Genomic DNA, 27,375 nt, shown 5'->3' with positions numbered 1-27,375 from the left:
TACAGTACAGTGATTCAACAATTCTATACATTACTCAGTGTTAAGTGTACTCTTAATCCCCTTCACCTATTTCACCCATCCCTCTACCCAACTCTTCTTTGGTAACCATCAGTTTGTTCTCCAGAGTTAAGAGTCTGTTTCTTGGTTTGTCTCTTTTTTTCTTTGTCTCCTTATTTTGTTTCTTGAATTTCACATACGAATGAAATCATATGGTATTTGTCTTTCTCTGATTGAGTTATTTCACTTAGCATTATACTCTCTAGCTCCATCCATATTGTTGCATATGACAAGATTTCATTCTTTTTTTGTGGTTGAATAATATTCCATTATATGTACATACCACTTCTTTTTAAAAAAAAATTTAAATTATTAGGCTTATTTTGAGAGAGACAGAGTGAGAAAGAGAGAATGAGAGAGAGTGTGTGAGTGGGGGAAGGGCAGAGAGCGAGGGAGACACAGAATCTGAAATAGGCTCCAGGCTCTGAGCTGTCAGCACAGAGCCCGATGCAGGGTTTAAAGCCATAAAGGGTGAGAGCATGACCTGAGCTGAAGTCAGATGCTTAACTGAGCCACCCAGGCACCCCTACATGCCACTTCTTTTTATCCATTCATCTATCAGTGGATGCTGGTACTGCTTCCATAATTTGGCTATTGTAAATAATGCTGGTATAAACATAGGGGTACATATATCTTTTTAAATTAGTGTTTTCATATTCCTTGGGTAAATATCTAATAGTGGAATTACTGGATCATATGGTAATTCTTTTTTTTTTTTTTTTTTTGAGGAACCTCCATATTGTTTTTTACAATGGCCGTACCACTTTGTATGAGTGTTCTTTTTTCTCCATGTCCTTGCCAAGACTTGTTGTCTTTTGTGTTTTTTATTTTAGTATTAGTTTTTAAAGTTTTTATTCAAATTCCAGTTATTTAACAACAGTATAATATTGGTTTCAGGTGTAGTGTTTTTTATTTTAGCCATTCTGATCGGTGTGAGGCGATACCTCATTGTGGTTTTGAGTTGCATTTCCCCGCTGATGAGTGATGTTGGTACTTTTTCATGTACTTGCTGGTCATCTGTATGTCTTCTTTGGAGAAATGTGTTCATGTCTTCTGATTTTTAAATTGGATTATTTGTTTTCTGGGGGGTTGAGTTGTGTGCGTTCTTCATATATTTTGTATACTAACCCTTTATTGGATATATCATTTGCAAATATCTTCTTCCATTCAGTAGGTTGTCTTTTAGTTTTGTTGATTGTTTCCTTTGCTATGCAGAAGCTTTTTATTTTGATGTAGTTCCAATAGTTTATTTTTGCTTTTATTTCCTTTGCCTCAGGATACATATCTAGAAAAAACTTGCAAAAGCAGATGTCAGAGAATTACTGCCTATGTTATCTTCTAGAATTTGTATGGTTTCAGGTCTTACATTCAGGTCATTAATCCATTTTGAGTTTATTTTGTGGTATGATGTAAGAAAGTAGTCCAGTTTCATTCTTTTGAACATAGCTGTCCTATTTTCCCAACACCTTTTATTGAAGAGACTTTTTCTCACTGCGTGTTCTTGTCTCCTTTGTCGAAGATTAATTGACCATGTAAATTGTGGGTTTATTTCTGGGCTCTCTATTCTGTTCTATTGATCTATGTGTCTATTTGTGTGCCAGTACCATACTGTTTTGATTACTACAGCTGTGTAGTATATCTTTAAATTTGGGATTGTGATATATCTAGTTTTGTCTTTTTCAAGATGGCTTTGGCTATTTGGGATCTTTTGTGGTTCCATTCAAATTTTAGGATTATTTGGTCTAGTTGTGTGAAAAATGCTTTTGGTATTTTGATAGGGATTGCATTAAATCTGTAGATTGCTTTGGATTATATAGACATTTTAACAATATTTGTTCTATTCCCTGAGCATGGAATATCTTTCCATTTTTTGTGTCATCTTCAATTTCTTTTATCAGTGTATTATAGTTTTCAGATTCCAGGTCTTTCACCTCCTTGGATGAGATTATTACTAGGTATTTTATTATTTTTGGTGCAATTGTAAATGGGACCATTTTCTTAATTTCTCTTCCTGTGACTTCATTATTAACGTATAGAAATGCAATGGATTTCTGGGGTACCTGGGTGGTTCAGTCAATTAAGGGTCTGCTAATCTCAGCTCAGGTTTTGATCTGGGGGTCGTGATCAAGCTTCTCTGTTGAAGCCGTGTGTTGGGCTCTGTGCTGGGTATGAAGCCTACTTAAAAAAATACAATGAATTTCTGTATATTGGTTTTGTTTCCTATGATCTTACTGAATCCATTTGTCAGGTCTAGTAGTTTTTTGGTGGAGTTTTTAGGGTTTTCTATCTATAGGATCATGTCATCTGCAAATTGTGAAATTTTACCTCTTTCTTACCAATTTGGATGCTTTTTTCTTGTCTGATTGTTCTGTTTAGGACTTCCAGTACTATGCTGAATAAAAGTGTTGAGAGAGGATACCCTTGTCTTGTTCCTCATCTTAAGGGGAAAACTCTCAATTTTTCACCAGTGAGTATGATGTTAACTGTGGGTTTTCATATATATGTGGGTTTTCATATATGGCCTTTACTATTTTGAGGTATGTTCTTTCTTAACCTACTCATTGAGGGTTTTTATCATGAATGACATATCTTGTCTTTTTGATAACAGCCATTCTAAGAGGTGTGAGGTGATACTTCATTGTGATTTTGATTTCCAGTTCCCTGAAGGTTAGTGATATTGCGCATCTTCTCATGTGCTTCATTATTTCCTTTATAAAAAAGTTTTTATGCTATGGTATTATTAAAAATACAATTCTCGGGGCACCTGGCTGGCTCAGTTGGTGGAGTGTACAATTCTTGATCTCAGGGTTGTAGGTTTGAGTCCCATGTTGGGTATAGAGATTACTCAAATATCAAAATCTCTTTGGGCACCTGGGTGGCTCAGTCGGTTGAGTGTCTGACTTTGGCTCAGGTTACAATGTCGCCTTTGTGGTTTTGAGCCCCGCATCAAGTTCTTTCCTTGCTGACAGCTCAGAGCCTGGAGCCTGCTTTAGATTTTGTGTCTCCCTCTCTCCCTGCCCTTTCCCTGTTTACGCTCTTTGACTCTCAAAAAATATATATATTAAAAAAATAAAATCTTAAAAAATACAATTCTTGTATGTTTTCATGTAGAATGAAAAATTTTGTATTAATAGATTTTATTTTCTAAGAATAATTTTAGATTTACAGAAAAATTGTGCAGATGCCACAAAGCAGTTCTGCTCCACCCACCCAGTTTCCCTTATTATTAACAGCTTGCATTAGTTTATTACATTTGTTACAGTGAATGAACCAATATTGATATATTATTGTTGACTAAATCTACAATTTACACTAAGGTTCTTTGGTTTACACAATTCTACAGATTTTGAATAATGTATATTTACTATTAACAGTGAACATAGAATATTTTCACTACCCTAAAATTCTTGTGCTTCACCTATTTGTTGTCCTTACTTGCTACCTCCTGCTACAACCCCTGGTAAACAACTGATTTTTAAATTTTTAAAAAATGTTTTATTTATTTCTGAGAGAGAAAGAGAGACAGCATGACCAGGGGGCTTGAACCCATGGACCGTGAGATCATGACCTGGGCCTAAGTCGGATGCTTAACTGAGCCACCCAGGTGCCCATGATTTTTAAATTGTGTCTCTGTGGTTCTTGTCTTTTCCAGAATGCAATATAGCTGAAATCAAACAACTTTTTCAGACTAATTTATGCAACATGCATTTAGGGTTCCTCCATGTCTTTTCTGTGACTTTATAGCTCATCTCCCTTTCCTTGCTGAATAATAATCCACTCTATGGAGGTACCAGTTTATCCCTTCAACTTCAAGGATATCTTGGCTGCTTCCAGTGTTTGAGAAATATGAATAAGGTGCTATAAACACTGGTGTGTATGCAGGCTTTTGTGTGGACGTAAGTTTTCAATTCATTTGAGTAAATACCCGTGAGTGTGACTCTTGGATGACATGGGAAGACAGTTGAGCTTTGTAACAAACTACCTAACCTCCAAAGTGACTGTGCCCTTTTGCATTTCTACCAGAATAAGTGAGAGTTTCTCTTGTTCCACGTTTTTACCAGCAGTTGATAACTGTCAGTATTTTGGATTTTAACCGTTCTAAAGGTATGTAGTGATATCTCATTGTTATTTTAATTTGCAATTCCTTGATATATATGCCATCTGTATATTTTCTTTAGTGAGGGGTATGTTCAGATCTTTTGCCCAATTTTAATTGAGTTGTTCTCTTATCAATGAGTTTTAAGAGTTGTTTTCTGGATATAAGTCCTTTACCAGATATGAGAAAAAATATTTTCTCCCATTTGTTGTGTTTTAATGGTTAAAATTTTCATGTTTAAATTTTTGTTCCATCTGGAGTTTATTTTGGTAAAGGAAATTTCCAAATGACTACCATTTGCTCCAAGGCCATATCCTGATTAATCCATCTTCATTTTTACTGATTTAAATGCTCCCTTTTTCATATACAAAATATCCATTTATATTTGGGTCTGTTTTAGGACTTCCAGTCTTTCCAATGTTTTGTTCATTTATAGGATACAACTTCAAGTTTAAAGGTTCCCCTTTTCATATATTTGAGTATATGATGCTAGTACGTAAATTCCACTCTCCCTTTTCAGAATTTTCTTCAAGATACGGTGTCTATCCCTTTCTTCCCATCTGTCAAGTTCATATTTATACTCCAGGATCCACCTTGCTATCTCCATAACTCTTGTCATTACACTTTTCACTCTGTATTGGGAATTATGTTTCCTTTCTGTCCTCTCTACTAGACTGTGAGTTCTATGAAGGTAGAGGAAATGTAACCCTGGGTAATTAACTTAAAAAACAAAACTCAAAACAGGGTACCTCAGTTGCCTCATTTGTAGTATAAGTTATGATATAAAAACAGTATATATGGGTTAAGATTAAATAAGTTAATACTCATATCTAGATCAGTGCCTTGGATACAGTAAGCATGCAATAAATGTTGGATACTGCAATAGTCATTAGTATTATTAATTCAGAATTTCCTGTGCCTAGTGTAGTATCAGATAGATACTAAGTTTTCAAGAAATACTGACTCAACGACTGAATACATAAATACATGAATGAGTCGTAAACCTTTAGGATATGTTAATTCACTGCTTTAATAGTTCTAATATCCATTTTTATGGGCTGATAACTTTGATTCAAAACCCACTCATTGTGTACATTGCTGGATAAAACTAGTTGCAAAATTTTCTATTAAGAAATTAATCTTATGGGATGCAAAATCAGTCCAATAAACATTTATTGAATACTTATGTCAGATCCACTTGTAAAATTATTTCTCAAAAAACAATCACCTCAATCTTTACAAAGAAGAAACTATTGTCATACAGCTCAAATATTATCTTCAAGAGAAACAAAGTCCTATTTGAATTTCAGTAGTATCCTCAATGGGAAAATTAATTCTTATTTTAAATATAATGTAACCACACAGTGCCTGTGACGCGTCTGACTCTGGCTCAGGTCATGATCACACCGTTTATGAGTTTGAGCATTAGGCTCCATGCTGATGGTATACACGCTGCCTGAGATTCTCTCTCTCCCTCTCTACCTCTTCCCCCTGGTGTGCTAGCTCTCTCTCAAAATAAATAAACTAAAAAAACAAACAAAACCCAGTGTATCTAGTTAAGAAAAAAGTATGAAAGATAACAGTAAAAAATCTCTCTCCAATTCAGCCTGTATCCTCTCAGCTCTCAAATCTCCTATACACTAGTTTTCTAATGTGTCCTTCCAAAGATTATTTTTTCAGGCATAAACAAATGTTTATATAATTTTCCTGTCCCCTATTTTCCACTAGTGGTAACATATTATAAACACTGTCCTACATCTTTTTTTTAAAAATATACATTAGAAATAGCTTCAGGAGGTAAACAGCTTTCATTCTTTTTTATAGCTCTGTAGTATTCCATTACGGATGTTCCCTAATTTATTTAACCAATTCTATACTTAGACATCTAAGTTAATTCTAATCTCGTTATTAAATATGCCATGACAACAAATAACTTCACAGATAGATTGCTATACTTTAAGTGCAAATATATTTTAAGATAAATTCCTGGAATTAGAACTGTTGAGTCAATGGATACATACATTTGTAATCTTAACAGATACAAATTGCCTTCCATACCAGTTTCTATATGCTAGCCAGAATATATGAACATGGCTCATTTATCATCTTGGATGTCCTGCTGTTAAATCATTTATGGACCTTTCTGTGAAATATATCAGGATTGTTTCCTTGTGGTAGGGGTGGGGCAGGGTGTCAGATTGACAAGGAGGGGTACAAAGAGAGGCACTGGGTACATTGTCAACTTACTGTCTCAGTCGCAAATCCACCTTTCTTTGTCCACTTTGTGATATTGAACTGGATCCCGTAAACCCTTTCCTTTGGAATATTAGGCTTTTTCCACAGAAGGCACAGGCATGACAGCACAAGGCTACTGTATCAGGAAGACACCTTTCTTCTAGATTCCAGCCTCCATTAGGACCTTTTAAGCATTGGAGCTCTGTAGCCTGTGGACGTCTACTTGCTTCCTCAGGCCTCTCTCCGCACCAGCTCAGCTTCTGCACACCAGCTCCAGCCTGTCCTCTGGCAGGTTCCTCTGTCACCCCTTGAAACAACTCCTATGGTAGCTGCACCCTTTTCAAAAGTGTCTGAATCTCAGCCTTTTAGGAAAAAAGACATTCTCTAATTTCTAGTTCCCTTATTTCTACCCTCCTTCAGTTTAGAAGTACTAGTTGCTTTTTTGTCCCTGCTACTTTAAAAGTTGTCTTCTTTTATCATTTACTTCCTATCAGCTAATAATTTCTTATATTACATTTTCCTTGTTCAAATAGCTGATGTGACTTCTGTCTCCTGACTGGACCCTAGCTGATGTATTACATATGTGATCATTTTGCAAATATTTATCAACTGATACTTAAATATTGTGCACTTTTGCATGTCTTATTTTTGGTATACAATTATCTGAATTGGTAAATACACTGATACAAATACACTGACAAATGCATATTACTGAAAGATCATGAAGATTTTACCTTAGTTCCTGTTACAGATTGCTTCTTGCTAATTTTAAGCTAGAGACAGTCCATATTTAGGCAGGGCACATTTTCTAAGGGTTCAAAGTATTCCACAGTTCAGTCTTAGAGTATACTCTTAAAAGTAAATATTTCAAAGTAGGCTTATTCCCCATTTTACCCCAGGACTTGGGAGTGTCTGGTTCATAGAAGAATTCAACACCTGGTAACATGTAGTATATACTGCAGACATACAGTAACCTTACCAGGCTGTTATCAGTAAGAGGCTTAAATCCACACAGGGTTGACCAGATAGCCTAACCTCTACAGTCATTCAGCTGCAAACCCTCTCTTCCCTTTGCTCAGAGTCTTTGTTCCAGGAAGGCAGTTAAACAAGACATTTTATCACTCTGCCATTTCTAATGGGTGTATGGGGTGGCAGGGAAAGAGAAGAGGCAACCCTGAGATCCCAGGAGACCAAAGGAAGGTTATGTGCAAACAAAATTTAAACAAACGTGGATGGCACAGATTTAGTTTCTCTGTATATCAAACTGTTGTAGAATGTTACCTCACTTAATTCACATAATAACCAGGGAGTTAAGTTTTATCATCTCAAGTAACTTGCCATTCAAATATTAGAAAATGCATCCAGGAATACTGACTCTGTTGTTTCTCTTCTGCTAGTCTCTCAGATGGGGGTAATGAAATAACCTAGAAAAAGATACAAGCTCCATGGATGGAAGGGCCCTTATTTGATGTACTCATTCTAGAAGATTCTGATCTTCAGAAACTTAAATTCTTAGTATCTCAGAGGAAGCAACTTTTTAAACGTATTCCCAGCCCACTTGAGTACACTTTAAGATACCCTGTAGCAGGAGACCACCCACAGATCTTGTGTGGTTGCTTGTCTAATCATAGTCCAAGTGGCTGAGGGGGTATACATTTTAAAAATCAGAACATAGTTGGAATTTAGGCTAGCCTGCTTGCAAAATTAAGACCACTCCTCTTTAGTTTTTAAAAATTCAGATTATTTTTACTGCAAGTCTCACCAACATCTTGGCAACTAGGATTTTAAAAAAACTATGTAGGTGCAGAATTAACAAATAACATTTTGGAAGTTGTTCAACAGACAAAGTACACCTAGAGAACATAAAAATTCTTTATTTAACCTAATCCAGCCAGTATTGAGATAGTCTGCTATATTAAAAACAAGACGTTTAAAAAAATTACAGCACAGTTAGCAAGGCAGTGACTAATTAAGTCACTAAGTTTAATTTTATATTCTTCACAGTCATTTGATGATCATGGTATGATGAACAATATTTTCAGCCACTTTGGAGATAAGTTAACTTCTGCAAAGAAGAGAATTCTACTAGTTGTCACTGAATTTTATAAAAGAGGTTTAAAACATTAAAGTTTATAGAAATAACACAGTAAAGCAATGTGAAAATAAACTGGAAAACACAAAATATACCCATCTATACCAAAAGTCTGTAACATCCCTTTAATCTGTCCCCTAACACCGCTCTCTTACCTCTCCATTCCCTTTTCCTAGAGCACGAACAGACTAACAATTAAGAAATAGCTACTGCTCTGTAGGGGCTATTTTGAGCCTAAAGTGCCTCTGTTCCTTTAATTTCTCAGTTAATCCTAGAAATGGTCTTCTGAGATAGAGTTATTACTTGCATTTCAGAGATGAAGAAAACTGTAGCCGAGAGAAAGCCACTTGGCCAAGGTATACATCCAGTTTTTAAATGCAGAATCAGGATTGGAACCCAGGTCCATCTAACTTTAGTCAGCCCATGCTCTTCTGTTGTTCATGGTGGTGCAGGCCACCTTTCTGAAGAATGGCACACAGTACTTTCTGAGCGAAGGTTTTAGAGATTTAAAAGTCTTCAATTCCAGGGCTCGAGGCCATTCTGGTCCCCAGGCACTTGCAATTCCCTCCCCACAGTCCTAGAAACCCCTCCCTGCTGCCCCCAAAGGATTAGAATTGTTTCCTTGGCCCTCATGAACCCTGGTGCCAATAAACACAAAAGCAGCTACTCCTCCCATCTAGGGCATCAAAGTAGTAACTGGGGAACAGTGTGCTTGTATAATTTTATTAAAGGTTGCCTAAAAGCTGTTCTATATAACAAAATTATGCAGGAAATATCTACTATGTCTTCTTATATTGAAAATTAAACAAAAGCCAATATATTTTATAATTATAGCTATATAATCTAAGTTATTTTTAAATATACTCATAGATTTTATATTTCCCCTTTAGAACTGTAGCAGTGTTCTTAATAAGGCTCACTGTCAGTCAAATATTCCCTTCCTCCCAAAATAATTACAACTCTGAATGTTCAACAGCCATTTACATAAACTTTATAACACAGAATTAAGACATTCATACTATAGAAAGGTACCAGTCTTAAATTACTAAAGTTAACATACATTATTGCAATCTAACATAGCTCGATCTAGATTTGCTACACTCCTAAATAGAAGTGGCCACGTATCCGTAAGGGAAATGTTTATTACTGTCATGCATTATATACTGTGAACAAGAAAATAAATAGGGCTTTTGGAACTATCTTTTAAAAATTTAATTTTAATTAATGAAAATAACTGCAAGACCATTCAGATCGCCAAACAACATTAAAAGGGCCACTATTAAAAATGGCTTAAAATAAATAATTGTTTTTTAAAAATGAACATAAAAACTAGTTAAACGGTGATTAAGGTGCTAGCCTCCATCAACATGACAAGCAATTAAAATCTAAAAACATTAGTACTGAATTTTTTTAATAATAAATGGACTTAAGCCAAAAACAATAACCTCAATATTTACTCAAGACTTCTTGTTTTCATAATTATCTCCTTGCTAACTGGTATAAAAACAAAGAGCTCAAGGCCTCACCTTGGTTTACTCACTGCTGGTTTTCTATCTGTTGAAACTAGATGGTAAACTGCATAAAAGCAGGAACCAAGTCCGTCTTGCTCACCACTGTATCCCACAGCACTCTGTATGATGCCTGGGCAAATGGGAGGTGATTAGCAAATACCTGCATAACTGAATCAATGAAAGAGAAGAGTAAAATAACTTTATTGATTTTCTTTTTTTTTTGCAAATCGTTCTCTGTGCTCAAACTACTATAAACTGGCAGCTCTAATTTCCAGAAATATGGATTTAAAAACTTTACTCCAGTGATTGAAGGACCTGACGACTGACTCTCCCTTTCTCTCTCTCTCTCTCTCTCTCTCACACACACACACACACACACACACACACACACACACACACACCAATTATGACTACACAAGTCAAAATTACATTATGAACTATGAGATGTCAACATTATATAAATAAAATTTAATAGTGAAAAAGTGATTTGGAAGCCCTGTGAATTTTTACCCTACACATTTTGGAGGACGTCACATGGGTTAAGAAAAACACAACAAAATCGCATTTGTTCAGATAATCATTTGAATGTTTACATACATTTTTGGTTTGTTATTTTTTTATAACTAATTTACATTTCCTCATATTAACATATCCTCCTGTTTAGCATGTAATCAAATTATGCCAGTGAGAAAAATCCTCATAGTACCTTCATTGAGTTGCTGATTCTAAGAAAACACTGAACATGAACATGTACAAAAGAGGCATTTGAATAAAACAGCATGTGCATTTTTAAATATTTGCACAGTTTGATCTTTACATCTCTGTCTGGAGAAAATATGAACAAAACCCAGGTCTACCATGCTAAGATAATGTGTTCAGATGACTGCCATAAAAGAAGTACATACAAAACAATGAAAACAAATCACAACCTTAGGTTCCATGATTACTGAGAGGATTTCCCCTGTCCTAGTGCTTTATTCTATTTCTTAAAAATACGAGCAGCAGCTTATCATACATCTCCACTACTGTGCATTAATGATGGAATCAACAACACAACAGACTCATAAGGATGGTAGGACTGCAGAACAACTAGAAGTCACAGTTTTAGGGTTCTTCTTGCTCTGGATAATTTAGAATTTTGCGGTGTGCCTGACGTAAATATTGCTGTTGTTTGAAGTAAACCTTGAATGCTCCTTTAATGGCAACAAAAGCAATTCCACCCTAAAATAAAAATAAAAAGTAGCTTTTTATAATGCAGACTTAGAGAAACATAATAACATAATTTTACTTAAAACACAAAAGACATAGCCATTGCTGCTAATTCAGATGAATGCAAATGAGACAGCTCTTTTCTACTTGGGGGGTAAGACAGGCAGAATCACTACACCTAACAGAGACACCTTCCCTGCTCTTTTTAAAAAAAGAAATTTATTTTGAGAAAAAGAGAAAGAGAGAGAATCAAGCAGGCTCTGTGCTGCCAGTGCAGAGCCTGACACAGGGCTTGATCCTACAAACTGTTGAGATCATGATCTGAGCCAAAACCAAGAGTCGGAGATGCTGAACTGACTCACCCACTCAGGTGCCCCCTTCCCTGTTCTCCTATTGAGTAATCTCTCCACTTAGCTTGACGTCTATTCTGATATAGCAGAGAGAAGGCCTGGGCACATGTGCAGGCTGCTATCAGAGAAGGGAAGTGGGAGTTAATAACAATGATATCAAACAATACAAGGGCTGGTTATGTGCTAACACTTCACATGAATTGTTTAATCCACCAAATAATCCTGATGTAGCTACCAATATGATTTTCATTTTACAAGCACAGAGAAGTGAGGAAATTTGATTTAGGTTTCTCAGCAAGGCAGTACCTGATGTGAACCAGGCAGTCTAACCCTAGAGCTGAAGCTCTTCACCATAATCTTGTTGGCGAGAGGGATGGGTGTGATAATGCATAACTATTCTAGGAGAGACATCACCTGCAGCACAGTGCTGGAAAGCCAAAAGTAATGCAATGGATCCTCCCTCTTTCTTGCTATTGGATGACAGTGGGGATCAAACAGAACTTCAAGGCACAGAAGCCACAGAAGGAATATTTATACAGTCCTACTGTTTTTGTTTTTTTTTTTAAACAAATATACAGTTCATTCTCTTGTATAGTCACTTGGGGGAAAAAAGGCAATATTAAAACCATCTTACCAAGATTGTCCTTTGTAAATTAGAGTTAACACTACTGAACATCAGTTTACCAACTATTGTCGCAATAGTAGGAAAGACCAGGGCTCCACACAAAATTCGGGTGGCAGAGACATGATCTGCTAAAGGATTAGCCTCAGCTGGAATTCGAGGAACAGGACAACCAATTCCTAGGGAAAAAAATGCAGGTGTTAGTGCTAATAAATCACAATAGCTAAAATATTTTCGCATGTTAAGATTCTTCCACAAGGTTAATTTGGTATGTTCATTATAATCACAACTCAGGGCCTTACCTGGAAATATACTGTTCAAAATTTGTAGTTTATTTGAGTATTTGCGCCATAGTCTAAGCACGTAGTCTTCCCAGCGAATCATCTTGCCTAATATCAGCATGACAGGAATAGTAGGAAGTCCAATTAGAAGGAATAAAGGATCAGCTCTCTCCATAACATCCAGACCTTCTTTATGGCCTACAACCTGTGAAACAAAGAGCATTCACTAGAATCATTTCCTTATCTAATGAAAGCTTGCATGTTTGAGCTAAGTTCCTTTTAGAGAAAATGGTAAATTTTGAAATAAAGACATAAAAAGTTTTAAAAATAAGCCAGAAAGCTATTAGTCCTGATTTACTTATAAGTGTCTCTCATTTAAGGGAAAAAAAGCTCCTGAGCTATTTCATATTATACTGGAATAAAAGCTTTAAAAAATAGTGGAGTGCCTTGGTGGCTCAATCGGTTAAGCATCCAACTTCAGCTCAGGTCATGATCTTGTGGTTTGTGGGTTCAAGCCCCACATTGGGCTCTGTGCTGTCAACATGGAGCCTCACCCTGACCCCTCCCCTGCTCACACTCCGTCTCAAAAATAAACATTAAAAAAAAAAAGAAAAAAGGCTGTTCCACATTGCTTACATTTCAATAGAGGGAAGGGGACTTCTGGTTATTTTATTCCCCTGATTTGATTTGGTTAGACTGGGCTATAATTTTAGGTCCTGTTCATCCTCCAGCAGAGTGTCTGGTTTTCCTACTCTTCTTACTAGGGTGAGTATAACTAACCAAGGGGAAGAACCTGCCTTCAGGAGATGGCCAAAAAGCTCAATTCTGTGGCGCTTTCTTCATACTCAGTGGTATCTGGGATAGAGTGAATTTTCTGGCTGGCTAAATGACTGTTCTACAGACCAAACTTTGCTAAAATTCAATTCCAAGATCTAGATTTGAGGGACTGCAATAGCTTTTGCCATAGGTTTCAGTCATTTTTTTTTTCCCAACCCAGGAACCCTAGGGTATCCTATCTCTGGGATAATGAAGCTAAAACAATCCTTCCCCTCTCATCTGGGTCTTGGGGTTATTTCTCTACTGGTTTAGATCCCAAAGAGCAAGAAGGATATGATTATTTTTTTAGATGTTTATTTTGAGAGAGTAAGAGAGCACACGGGAGGGGCAGAGAGAAAGGGAAGAGAGAATATCCCAAGCAGGCTCTGTGCTGTCAGCTCAGAGCCTAGCTCAGGGTTTGAATTCACAAACCGTGAGATCATGACATGAGCTGAAACCAAGAGTTGGTCACTCAGCTGAGTGAGCCTCCCAGGCACTCCAGGACATGATTAATTCTTACTTGTGAAGTAATCTCCATACTTTCCCCTCCCATGAAAATCCTTTTTACTTGATCAGTCTTGGCCTTATACTTCTCTCAACATCTCCATTTTCTTGGTGAGCTTCTTTCTTTTAACTGGAGAACTTCCCTGAAAAGTTTTTTCAAAGGTCTCACATGATCTTTCCTTTAGCCAAAGTCTCAATCGCTTCCAAACTAAACCTATTTCTCTGAAGGATTATTTCTGGCAGTTATGACAGGAGAAGGAGACCATTTCAGAATCTTGGGCTTTTGGCTCACCCAGGCATCACACTTGCTAGGAGGACACTACTATAAAATTCCAAATAGTTTTTCTGATCACACTTGAGTAAGCCACAAATAAAGAAATGGGAAGAACCTCTTTGATAGCAAGGAGGTAAAAGGAAGGAAGGACAGGCAAGGAGGGAAGGAAAGAAAGAAGGCAAGGAGGGAAGGAAAGAAAGAAGGCAAGGAAAACTAAAAGTGCTAGGGACACTCAGGAAGCAAGCTCATGAAAAAGTAACTGATTTTTTTTCAAAAAATGAGATGCTCTTTATGTCAACTATCACAGCAAATTTTTTTAGGTGGACTGCTACAAGGAGATATGAAATGAGGTCAAGCTGAGAATGGTAAGAGCAAAGTGAAATTATAGACAACACACTCAATCCACTTGACACCTTGTATGTCAAGGATGACTGTTTTGAGTTGCCCTAAAGTGAAATAGTCTGGTTCACAATACAGTTGATCCTTGAATGACATGAGTTTTGTATATAAGTGATTCACTTGTATACAACTTTTTTTTGATAGATTTGTCAGTATCCCTTACCCCCACTCTATTCAAGGGTATACTGTATTTCATAAACCGCAATCTCATACTGGGGACAAATGTGGATTAGCCCAGAGACTGTGTAATTACCTAGGTCTTTTCAGGAGTATTTCATTTTTATATTATTCTATTATTTTTTTTCTTTAATGTTTATCTTCAAGAGAGAGAGCACAAGCAGGGGAAGGGCAGAGAGAGGTAGACACAGAAGCTGCAGCATGCTCCAGGCTCTGAGTGGTCAGCACAGAGCCCAACATGGGGCTTGAACCCACGAGCTGTGAGATTATGACTTGAGCTGAAGTCAGAGGCTTAACCGACTAAGCAACCCAGGTACCCCTCATTCTATTATTTTTAATTTAACAATCACATATAAAGTTACAGCTAAATGTGATTTAAATATTCTCAAAGTGTTAGCAAATAAATTCATAAACTTGAAAAATCACTTTTGTGGGCTATGCTACTCTTTTTAGAATTTGGGGTTCAGAAATATAAAGCAGAGTGAATATTCAGGTAGAGACTACAGAGGCAAAGTTTATTTCTCATGGGTAGCAGTAAAAACCTTACAACCAGGTATCTCAGAATGAGGAAACAAAAAAAAGAAATAGGGCAAGCTGAGCAAAAGGCCCACTGTCCCAATTGTTATATCTAAAGTGGACAGAGACACTTTGTACTTAAGCTGGGCTCACCATGTATGCATACTTGGATGCATTCAACTGAATATTGACTGTGTGCCAGACATAGGCCTAGGTGTTGAAGATAAAATGGTGAGCTAAACAGATGTCTTTTGGAGATGAGAGACAAATAAAAGAAGCATGCAAATATAAATGCTACAATGGAAACAGAATAGTATAACTATAGTATACCACCCACTATTACAGTCAGACTCAAGGGCAATAAATGAAAGGTGAATAAAGCAATGGGGCTGATTTAATGTTGGTCAAAACAAACCCAGCACAACTTGTGTCATCAGAAACATTCTGGTTTTATGTCCCAAGATTTAAAAACAGATTATTTTACTCTATTATAAAAAATAAAATAAAATTTAGAAAATTAGTATTTTTTTTCCTATAATAGTTTATTGTCAAGTTGGTTTCAAAAAAAATTATTTTTAAGACTTCAATTTGGGGGTGAGATGCAGGAACTATAGAATGTTTTCTCTAATTTGTTATCTGTGTATAAAATAAAAGACTAGGAATTGTAGGTTTAGAGAAAGGTTTGTTTCTTTGCTTGAGGTTAAAAGCTAGATCTTCAAATTCAGGAGTTCACCAATGCTGAAAGGCTAAGAGTTTTAACTAATGTGATTTTTTTTTTTTTTTTAATTTTAGAGAGAAAGAGAGCGCAAGCAGGAGGAAAGGGGCAGAAAGAGAGATAGAGAGACAGACTTTTTTTTTTTAAGTTAAGTTTACTTATTTATTTTCAGAGAGAAACATGTGTGAAGGGCAGAGAGAGAGAGTGAGACAGAGAGAATCCCAAGCAGGCTCTGCAAAGTCAGCACAGAGCCCAATGCAGGACTCACATTCACAAACCATGAGTTCATGACCTGAGGTGACAGCAAGAGTTGGCTGCTTGACTGACTGAGCCGCTCAGGTGTTCTGAGAGAGAGAGACTCTTAAGTAGGCTCCATACTCAGTGGGGAGCCTAATAAGGGGCTCAATTCCATGGGATCATGACCTGAGCCAAAATCAAGAGTCGGATGCTCAATGGACTGAGCTACCCAGGCATCCCCTAACCTGATCTTTTAAATCACTTCCTTTTAGGACCCTACTTTAATTTTTAAAATTATTATTATTTTAAAATCTATTTTTTTCTTGAAGTTCATTCACTTATTTTGAGAGAGAGAGACAGCATGCATGGGAGAGGGGGCAGAGAGAGGGAAAATCCTAAACAGGCTCCTATGCTGTCAGTGCAGAGCCAGAGACAGGGCTTGATCCCACAAACTATGGGACCATGACCCAAGTAGAAACCAAGAGTTGGACACATAACTGACTAAAACAGCCAAGTGCCCCTAGGACCCTACTTTTATTTTTATTATTATTATTATTTTTTTTACAAATAGTTTATTGTCAAATTAGTTTCCACATAACACCCAGTGCTCATCCCCACAAGTGCCCTCCTCCATGCCCATCCCCCCCTCCCCCCCACATCCATCAGTCCTCAGTTTTTGTCAGCATTCAAGAGTCTCTCATGGTTTGCCTCTCTCCCTTTCCCCCACCATTTCCGCCCTTCTTCTCCCCATTGGTCCTCTGTTAAGTTCCTCCTAGTCCTCCTATACGTGCACACATATGATATTTGTCCTTCTCTGCCTGACTTATTTTGCTCAGCATAACACCCTCAAGGTCCATCCATGTAGCTACACATGGCCAGATTTCATTGTTTCTCATTGCCATGTAGTATTCCATGGTATAGATAAACCACATCTTCTTGATCCATTCATCTGTTGATGGACACTTAGGCTCTTTCCATGTTTTAGCTATTGTGGAGAGTGCTGCTATGAACATTGGGGTACATGTGCTCCTATGCCTCAGCATTTCTGTATCCCTTGGGTAAATTCCTAGCAGTGCTATTGCTGGGTCATAAGGGAGTTCTATTGTTAGTTTCCTGAGGAACCTCCACACTGTTTTCCAGAGGGGCTGTACCAGTTTACATTCCCACCAACAGTGTAGGAGGGTGCCCGTTTCTCCACATCCTCGCCAGCATCTAGAGTTCTCTGATTTGCTCATTTTAGCCACTCTGACTGGCGTGAGGTGGTATCTCAGTGTGGTTTTGATTTGTATTTCCCTGATGAGGAGGGATGCTGAGCATCGTTTCATGTGTCTGTTGGCCATCTGGATGTCCTCTTTGGAGAAGTGTCTGTTCATGTCTTCTGCCCATTTCTTCACTGGGTTGTTTGTTTTTCGGGCGTGTAGTTTGGTGAGTTCCTTATAGATTCTGGATATTAACCCTTTATCTGATATGTCATTTGCAACTATCTTTTCCCATTCCGTTGGTTGCCTATTAATTTTCTGGGTTGTTTCCTTGGCTGTGCAGAAGCTTTTAATCTTGATGAGGTCCCAACAATTTATTTTTGCTCTTGATTCCCTTGCTTTTGGGGATGTGTCAAGTAAGAAGTTGCTGCGGTGGAGGTCAAGGAGGTTGTTTCCTGCTTTCTCCTCTAGGGTGTTGATAGTTTCCTGTCTAGGACCCTACTTTTAAATGGGAGAATGAAACAGTGAAGAACTAAGATGTTTTCTTAGTCAGAATTAAGGATAGTTAGGTGCAGTATACGAATTAAGAACTGACAATGCTTATGGGGGTTATTTTTATACTAGAGGCAAAAATGGAATGAGGTTGGAGACTAAGGTTGTTGTTTCAGGGTAAAATGTTCCCACTGCCTTTGGAACCAGGTTTCACTTAAGGAGCTCTAGATTAGGGACAGGGGTCCTAATGGTTCTTCCTTGCTGTGTGATATTAGACATGTAAACTTGCCAAACCTGTAAACTAGGAAAAATTAGTAGTATCAAGATCACAAGATTGTTGCAAGGATTAAACATATCAGTGCTAGAAAGGTGTTTATTAGCCCAGTGCTGGGTAAAAAAAAAAAGTTACCTATCATGTTGTCTTTTCAATCAAAACATAAGCAGAAGGTCTCAAATTCCTCACAACTAACTGGGAGAACCTAAAATTGGTTCATGGAAAAATATATGAGAAAAGAATAGTGGTCTGAGTCCTTAACCTAATTTACTTGAACTTTAGAATAGTCAGAGAACAAAAGGAAAAGAAAACAGTCAAGAGTTAAAAGAAAACCGTAAATACTGCTATGGTATAAGTGGGACTCATTCCCTAACAAGTATGCTCAGAGAGGTAAAAGTCCTCCCAATACTATTACATCACATAACACCTACCTAGTGTCTGTAATCTATATAATCTCTCTCATCCTGGGTTTAAAAACAAACTTCCCAAGTGACACAGTGTATGTGAAGATTATTTCCAAATGGTAACACAAAATAAATATGTTATCATCATAATTTTAGTCTTTTTCTTTACCATCAACATTAACCAACATGTTCATTTTTGTCTCCTTGCTTGTATCTCTTCTACCAATCTAAATTACTGCCTTCAAGGGTCAGCTCAAGACTTACTTTCTTCCTATGTAACTTCAAATGATCTTTCATTTTACTGAATTAAACTACTGTTTATGTAGTCTTCTGTACTCTTCATATTTGTTTATATAAAGTTATAACTGTTCTCCAGTTGTTCACTTATGTACACCTTGTCTTAGAACTATATTCCTTGGGGTTGGGAATCATTAATTATCAAATTTCTTTTTAAGACTGAGCGACCCTTGGGGTGGCTGGGTGGCTCAGTCGAGTAAGCATCTCAGTCTTGATTTTGGCTCTTGTCATGATCATACGGTTTGTGGCTTTAAGTCTCACATCAGGCTCCATGCTGGCAGTGTGGGAGTCTGCTTTGGATTTTCTCTCTCTCTCAAAAAAAAAAAAGATGGAGCGAGCCTAAAGTCTTTCCACAAAGAGTCATCCTACTTCTTATGGTCAATTAAGTATTAAAAGAAACCACTCAATCTTATAGGGCCTTAGTTTCCTCATCTGCAAAAAATATACATCCATATAATTGTGCATTCAATAATGTATATATCTGCTCTAAGTTTTTGTGTCTTCATCAGTCCTAATGAATCACCCTAAACCTCCCTGAACTAATGATGTATTCATTACTGGAGTTTTAATTAATTTGTTTAATTATTGCAGAGAATATAATCAAATAAACCTGCTACTACCTGACAGAACTAGTCATATAAAAGAAAAAAACCATGATATTTATAAAAGCCTCTTATGTATTAGTCTGTGTATATGCTATAACAGGAATACATAAGTACTTTCAAGGAAATTACTTTTTAAAAAAATGTTTGTTTGCTTATTTATTTATTTAGAGAGTGTATGTGCAAGAAGGGGAGGGAAAGAGAGCGGGGAGAGAGAATCCAGTGCAGAGCCCCGTGCTCAGCTTGATCCCACAAACTGTGAGGTTAAGACCTGAGCCAAAATCAAGAGATCAAGAGTTGGATGCTTAACTGACTGAGCCACCCACCGCCCCTCAAGGAAATTACCTTCTAACAGGAAAAGCAAAGGGCTGAATATAGGAAAAATTAAATAACTTCAGTAATCTATATAAGAAATATCACTTAGACAGGAGTTGTCTGGTCAGTTTCAGGAGGGAAAAGCAGCTAAACTAAGCCTGGAAGGAGTTTAGATTTGGAAAAGTAGAGAGGGGATTGGAAAGACAGGTATAAGGAAGGGAGGGTGTCAAAAGCCAAAGGACACAGGTAAAAAACTAAACAGGAACAAAAGGACAGGTTGCAGGACACAGCCCAATAGGCCTCAAAGTAGAATGAAGTTAAGACTATGAAGGACTCTGCATAACAAATCAGGTTAAGGAAACAGAATCTATTTCAAGTCAGCAGTTCTTAATCTTTATCCATTACACTCATGACAAATGATGGTTTACTATTTGTAATTCATTCTGGTGACTACATCCAGATTTTGGGGGTTTCCTCAATACTTAATGAAGAAGCCCTGCAATATTCTGTCTCACCATGACTAAGCAAACAGAAAGGCTACTTACTATGGACTTGGCATAGGCAAGTTATGCACAATTTCTAGAATATTACATAGAGTGTAAACTATTACTGAGCTACTTATGAAACACTTAACCAATCTAACTGCTGCGTTGGAAAAGTACTACTTAAGGCAGAGGAGACAGTGAGCTTGGAGTAGATGTTGAAGGTATTATTCTAGGAAGACTGATTTGAAAGGATGGACTGATAGAAGAGAATGAAATTAGAGAAACCAATCAAAAGTCTCCTTTAGCCATATACGTATGATAGGGGAGTGAACAAGAAGTCAGGTGATGCAAAGACTGTGGGAAGGAAGCTACAGATGTAAGACATCAAAATGGAAACTGCTTGGATTTGGTCAGAGGACTGGATACAGGGTTCTGAAGTAGAAAAAGTTAAAGGTAATCTTAAGAATGTAGGATATAAAACAAGTAGATGGAAAAATAATAGTAGCAATCAAAGGTATAGAAAAATTATATTACAAATCGTAAATAAATTTAGGTTTCAATTTGAGGAAAAGACTAGTTTGATTTCAGAAATCCTGAGTGTGAAATCACAAGTGGTCATGTAAGAAGAAGTGTCAAGCTACAATGGTAGTACTGCTTTAGGGGATAGAAGAAGGCAAAAGATGTAGACCTAACCACAAAAGGCACACAGCGTTAGCTGGAAATCATTAGGGAAGAAATATAAAGAGAGGAGTCAAGGGCCTGGGACTAAATCTTCAAATTTAAGTCTCTCTAATAATCTTCTCCAACAGTTATTGATTACAGCAAAAGACAGGAAGCAACTAATTTTCTAATCAACAACAGACTGGTTAGTATTCTAATTCCATATGGAGAATGCTATGCAGATTTCTGCATACTTATAAAAAGATCTCTAAGATTCACTGTTTGTGAAAAAAAGACGGGTGTATTTCTAATATGCTTCCTTTTAGGGGAAAAAAGTGTATGTGTGTGGGAGAACAAATTTATTTTTTTTTTGCACATGCACAAAGAAAGTCTAGAAGAATATATTACATAACTAATAAAAATGGCTACCTGGGGAGGTGAGGGGGAACCTGGGCAAATGGACAGGGGTAAGAAGAGGACTTTTCACTAGATAGTTTTTTTTATAGATTTTCTTATTTTTAAGCCATGAGAATGTTATTTACTTGCTCAAAATAGTAATAATTTTTAAACTCCTAACAGAAATCTAATAGATCTTCACATTAAAAGTATTATCACTGAATAGAGTAAAATAGTGAACCTGCATCACTGTCACTGCTCCATAAGTCACAGCTGTCCAATAGATAGAGCCAACCATTATTCCCGCTGCAGCAAATGGACAAGCTTTTGAGATCAGTCTATCTGCAAGATCCAAGACGTAAACAACTGGACCTATAATAAAAAAAAGAAAGTAATATTTCAACACAAGACAGTTATTTAAAAAATGACTTATTCAATATTTTCCAGTGATCTAAAATGTTGTTATGAAGTTGGATATTCTGATGCTTTAGACATAACTGTTATAAATGTGATGGGAACCTATATTTGAATAAATTTAGAATTTCTCAGTTGTCTTGATGAATAGCTAAGTTCTGCTTCCTAAATTTCTAGGAAATAGCCTCTTCAAATTTTTATCTTTATCAGTAAAACAAAGAATAAAGCCTCAAATGCAGCTGCTGCTTATGAAAAAAATAGTTCTTATTTTATTCACACTGGCTACTGCAGAATGAAATGGCCATTTCAGAACAGTTCCTGCCCACAATTATGTTCTCTAGTACTTGGTAAAAATATCACTTCTTTGACTTCACTCATTACTTACTTGGTGCAGTATGTGAAGGTAACCAAGGCTATTTTCTTATAGTTATATGAAGTCAGTCTATCTTACTTTGATGTTTGAATATGCAACATTTAGTTGAGTATTATTCTCTAACAAACATTTTTTCCTAAGTTTTTATTTAAATTCTATTTAATTAAAACAACAGTGTACTATTAGTTTCAGGAGCAGAATGTAGTAATTTATCATTTAAATATAACGCTCATCTAACAAATTTTTAATGATCACCATGCCAGTTTTTATGGGATTCCAACAGCCCTATATGCCAATTATACCTCTATTATTAAATGCTTGCTGTGAAATTTGACTATTACCTTTCTCTGGGAGTTATTTAGAATAGCTATATTTGGGGGCACCCGGGTGGCTTAGTCGGTTAAGCGTCCGACTTTCGCTCAGGCCATGATCTCGCGGTTCGTGGGTTCGAGCCCCGCATCGGGCTCTGTGCTGACTGCCAGCTCAGAGCCTGGAGCCTGTTTCAGAGTCTGTGACTCCCTCCCTCTCTGACCCTCCCCTGCTCACGCTGTGTCTGTCTGTCTGTCTCTCTCCCTCTCCTAGAAATAAATAAAAAAACATTAAAAAAAAAAAAAAAGAATAGCTATATTTGGAGGTATTCTAAACTGCTTTTAAGCACAATATAATTTAGCTCCAGAATTTTTCAGAATAGTGGAAGGGTCTCAGGACTGAATCAGAACAAGGCCTAAAGAACTGAGTATCTAAGTTTAATCAAAGAAACATAAAACCTGGATTTAGTAATCATATTTGTTGACTACCCTCCACATATAAACTATCACTGGAGACATTTTCTTAGAAATGTGTAAGAATTATTACCTACCTTCTGAGGGCTTACAATCTATAGAAGGATGCTGTAGATTATAAAAAACTATTTTTATTGTACAAAGAAATTAACATAGCAATATGATAAAATTATTAAACACATAAGAACCAGCATCCATCTATGGTGCCTTGATCAATACTTGCCCTGATCGCTAGAGCCAGTAATATTACTAGTCACTGTATAGAGAGATCACACTGTGAAGTAGAAAGAACATTAGGAGGGACATTATAGGATCTATGATTTCAATTTAGTGTATTTACTGTCTCCTCTAATAATAGTTAGCACTTGTTGAGTGTCTACATGATAGCAGTGCTGTGCCACAGGTATATGCATCATTATTCAATCTTATGTATGGTTTTATCCTTAAAATATACAAATATGCTGGGTTAAGTTTAAAACTCCCTCAGAAGGCACAATAAAATTCATTTTAGTGAGTCACCAAAGATGCCTCAAATGCTGGTACTAAAAGTTAAAGACCATAGGTATATATAAAACCTCCACACTTCAACTTTCATATTCTCTACTGATTATCCTTTAATCAAAAATTGAAGCCACAAGAGAACAAGTCCGGACTGTCCACAGCACATGTATCCATGTACCAACATCACCTCTATCTGAAGTCAATCCCTCCACTGACATACCAGATCCCATCTCTTGCCAATTCAAAGCCACAGCTCCAGTAGCTGTCTACTACATCATTTCCTTTCTACTCTTTACTGGAGTATTTCCAATCAGAATTGTTATTTCTGTTATTTCTCCTATCTTAAAAAAACCACATTCTTCTCTTGATCCTTCCTCCCCCCACTGCTCAATCTTTGCTCCCTTTACAACAAAATTCCTCAAAAGACTTAGCTGTTTTCACACTCTCCTTCAATTCTCCTCTTGAGCCCACTCCACCAAAATGGCTCAAAATGGTCACTAACAAAGTAAGAATAACTAAATGCAAAATGAAGACTATCTGGCCTAGCAGCAACATCTGACACAGATGTTCCCTTCTTCTTCCTGATATATGGTTCTTCATTATACTTCTAGGACATCATCATCTTTTGGTGTTCCTTCCATCACCAGTCATTAACTTTTCAGTCTTCTTTCTCAGTTCCTCCTCCTCTTCTTGACCTCAGCGACACCCACTCTGCCAACTCCTACCTCATGATACTCTAATTGCTCTGCATTATTTTTCTTTTTCCCGAAGCACTTACCACCTAACATACTCTAATTTACTCATTCTATTTCCACCTGTGAGAATAGTGGCTGGGAAATTATGGACTTACTTTGTAAATAAGGTTTTATATGGAACATGCCACATGCAAAAGCCTAAAATATTTACTCTCTGGTTTTTAACAGAAAAAGTCTGCTGCCTTTTAAACTAGAATATACGCTCTAAAGGGAAAAATAACATTTTTGTTTTGCTTACTAATGAATCCCAATTCCTATGATTCTAAATATTTGCAGAATATTACAGAATCTTCTATTGATGTACTTATTTAAAACTATGATATAAAAATCTTTCTGTACCAAGCCCAAGTTAACTACAGGGCTATTTTCTACCAAGTCAAAATCAAAATTGGTAAGGAAAGAATGCATTTTGCATGCTTCCAATGAACCTCCTTCCTCCCTCTTTTCAACAGGGTACATTCATCAATAGATAGGATGAAGCAATACAATTCCTAAAAAAGCAATCACTCACTACCACTTTTACCTGTCATGAACATGGACAATTTAGAGATGTTTGAATTGTCTTCCTTTAAAGATTTTAGAAGGTTCTAATATAATGAGCTCAATTTTCAGTTTTCTTCCTGAATCAATGGGTGTGAAATCTTTTTGTACAAGCAAAAACAGAAATTTTCTACTCATTCCTTGGGTCATATACAAAAGATGTGCCAGATTACATGAAGATACTGGCTGTGTTTCATAGTCCTTATTTCCAGTTTTTCTGAAATAATCTTGTTTAGGCTTTTGTCTTTATTTTTCCTAAACCTCTCCATGCTCTTCCAGATAGGTCAGTCAAAGAATAGTTTAATATTAAAAGAAAAGGTAAATGCCTAATAGTAAACATGCCATTAGAATAGTAAATTGCCATGCAAGGAAGGTGTTTCTTAAAGATTATCTAGGCAAGCTCTTTAGTGAATAAGAACAATCACTGAATTTCTCTGGATAACAGTTCCTAAATCACTCTTCTTACTAGGAAGCTTACCATATGCTACTATAACTTGGGGTCTAAAGAAAAAAAAGTTACTAGATTCTTCTTAATGTCAGATTATAGCACAAAGAGTAGTTGGAAGTGAGGAAAGGCAAGACTAGCCATTTACAACCTCAATTTTAATGGAGAGGAGGAAATATGAGTAAGTGCACATCACATAAGTTAAATACCTAAGGGCATAAAAAGGCTTCAATATTTTAAAAAGCATTTTGAATTTTTAATGTCTCAGTGGGCTTCACTACTTACTTTTCAATGTACTGTATTTACACAATGGACGGCAACTGAAGAAGCTCTGTATAAATGTAAGTTTTGAAAACCCAGTAATTTAAAGGGCACCAGGGAAGCTTGCAATTAAAAGAGAATCTATTGTGAATTCTTCTGTACAATAAAGCTTTTGTGAAGAAAATAACTACAGTCTAGTACTCTGGGTAAATTCAAATTTTCACATTTTAGATATGAATGACATTAAACAGCGAGCAGAGTACTACTGGAGAAACTCTTAAGTCCATGTCTACTGAAAATTAAGTAATCAGTTTTATCTGGCAGACACTACAAAAGGAGATTTGCTGCAGCTGTGATTTAAATTCAAATTCATGTATGCATGGTGTTGAGGGCACATATTGGGAGATAAGAGATTAATGACTGAAGGGCCGATAATATTTAGGGCTCAACATCTATGGGCACTGCTTACAGTAATACCCAGAATTCCCATGGCCTTTCTCTGGGATAGAAAAGTATCCTTAAAAAAAAAACAAAACCTCTAATTCTTGAGAAATAATTTCTATACGCTGCCAGAGTGCTGAAGTTTCTAACACAGAACACAATTTAATGAGCAAAATAGATGCTTCACAAGATAACCTTGTATATGTTCCTAAGATGATAATAGCTTTACTGAACTCCAAAGTTTCTGTTAAATGGCCAATAGTTCATAAAAGAGATTTAATAAGCAAAACAGACTGTTTGCAAAAGTTATTCAGGTTTCCAGTTTTTTTGTTTTCTGCTCTGCACTGAACTTGTTTTTTTGATCCAGACCCAGCTTAAAAGCCAACCTGCTAAACCAAAACATGAACCCTACTTTCAGCTTCAGAACCATCCAGAACTGCAGATTTTGGAGGCCACCAAGAGTCCAACGACATAGTTCTAAACTTTTGCCCTTGCTCTAAGTCTTTTTTGTTGTTGTTGTTGTGTTCTATTTCTGGAATGTCCTGTCCCTACTTTATATGAAAATCCAACTTCCCAATGAAAACTAGTCTAACCTGATAGAGGTTGACTAACTAATTGCTCTATTTCACCCTGTTCACGTGGAACCCATGAGGCTTCCTTTAATACTATCCCACAAAATGCACTTACCCCTTTGCTTGTGCATAATGTTAGTACTTTATGTTCTTGTTCAATGTTTGTTCAGTTGTCTCAATATCCTTATGTCTGTCCATGTCAGCATCATCTTAGACTGAAAACTCCCAGGGGGCAGGGGCCAAGTCTGTTTAACTCGTTTTGTACAGTGCCTAGGATAGAACCATGTACAGATAGGTGCTTAAAAAAATGATGCTTAAAAAATAGGTGCTTAAAAAAATTGATGATTGGCATCACTCTCAGGGACTATGTAGGCCACAGCTATCTCAGCACATGGTACTTGGCAGTACACATTAGGGCACTTCGGCCTGTTCCACAGGACATTAGATATAATGGCAAAGGACCTAGCTGCAGCTCTCTGTGGCAAGTACTTGATTCAATACATTTTTTAAAAAGATCTTTTAACAGGGGTGCCTGGCTGGCTCAGTCAGTGGAGTGTGCAACTCTTGATTTCAGAGTTGTGGGTTCAAGCCCCATGTTCAGTATAGAGATTACTTAAAAATAAAATCTTAAAAAAAAAAAAGTATATGGTCTCAAGTCAACAAGTGTGGATTTTATTGAAGACATGAAGTAATACAACAACTATCTCAGAAATTAAAAGTATATGGAAATCCTTTCTGAGACAGTAAAGAGTTTTAACTCTTTCTCTAGCATTCATCACTGTTTTAAACACTAGACTTCAGAGGCCAGGTTGAAGAGCCTCAGAAAGCTTATGTAAATGTCATCTTTGATTGTTCTACTGGTAAGGGTGAGATTTTACCAATTTTATGTAGGAACTAATATCCTGAAAACTCGGGCTGTAAATTATTTTGCTTAGTAACAATAAGTTAGACATTAAATTATAAACAGAGAAGGCTATGTTGTTGGGCAATTTTTTAGATAACCGAACTAGTAATAATTGACCCCAAATCCTCAAAACAAAACAAAAAAATGCTGAGGAATAAAAGATCCAGAGTCA

General features: G+C 36.6%; 1 protein-coding gene across 2 annotated transcripts in view; it reads right to left on the bottom strand.

Annotated features, from left to right (window-relative positions):
• Positions 1-8,107: 8,107 nt before the first annotated feature.
• Positions 8,108-27,375, bottom strand: part of MARCHF5 (membrane associated ring-CH-type finger 5) — a 58,483-nt gene continuing 39,215 nt past the window's right edge. The window contains exons 3-7 of one of the 2 annotated variants that reach the window (XR_005528077.1): positions 21,457-21,587; positions 12,475-12,658; positions 12,185-12,351; positions 10,007-11,212; positions 8,108-8,453 (exon numbers count right to left, since the gene is read on the bottom strand). Coding sequence is in view for 1 of the 2 variants with exons in the window: in XM_039230195.1 (XP_039086126.1) it covers positions 11,096-11,212; positions 12,185-12,351; positions 12,475-12,658; positions 21,457-21,587 (599 nt within the window). In the remaining variant the exon portion in view is untranslated. Of the gene's footprint in view, positions 11,213-12,184; positions 12,352-12,474; positions 12,659-21,456; positions 21,588-27,375 lie in introns of both variants that reach the window. The other variant, XM_039230195.1, reaches the window with a different exon arrangement.

This window comes from Hyaena hyaena, unplaced genomic scaffold (genome assembly GCF_003009895.1).
Source record: "Hyaena hyaena isolate Hyena2069 unplaced genomic scaffold, ASM300989v1 scaffold_44, whole genome shotgun sequence".
Taxonomy (NCBI): domain Eukaryota; kingdom Metazoa; phylum Chordata; class Mammalia; order Carnivora; family Hyaenidae; genus Hyaena; species Hyaena hyaena.
The sequence above is the reverse complement of the archived record's forward strand: the minus strand, read 5'-3'. Positions and strand labels throughout refer to the sequence as shown.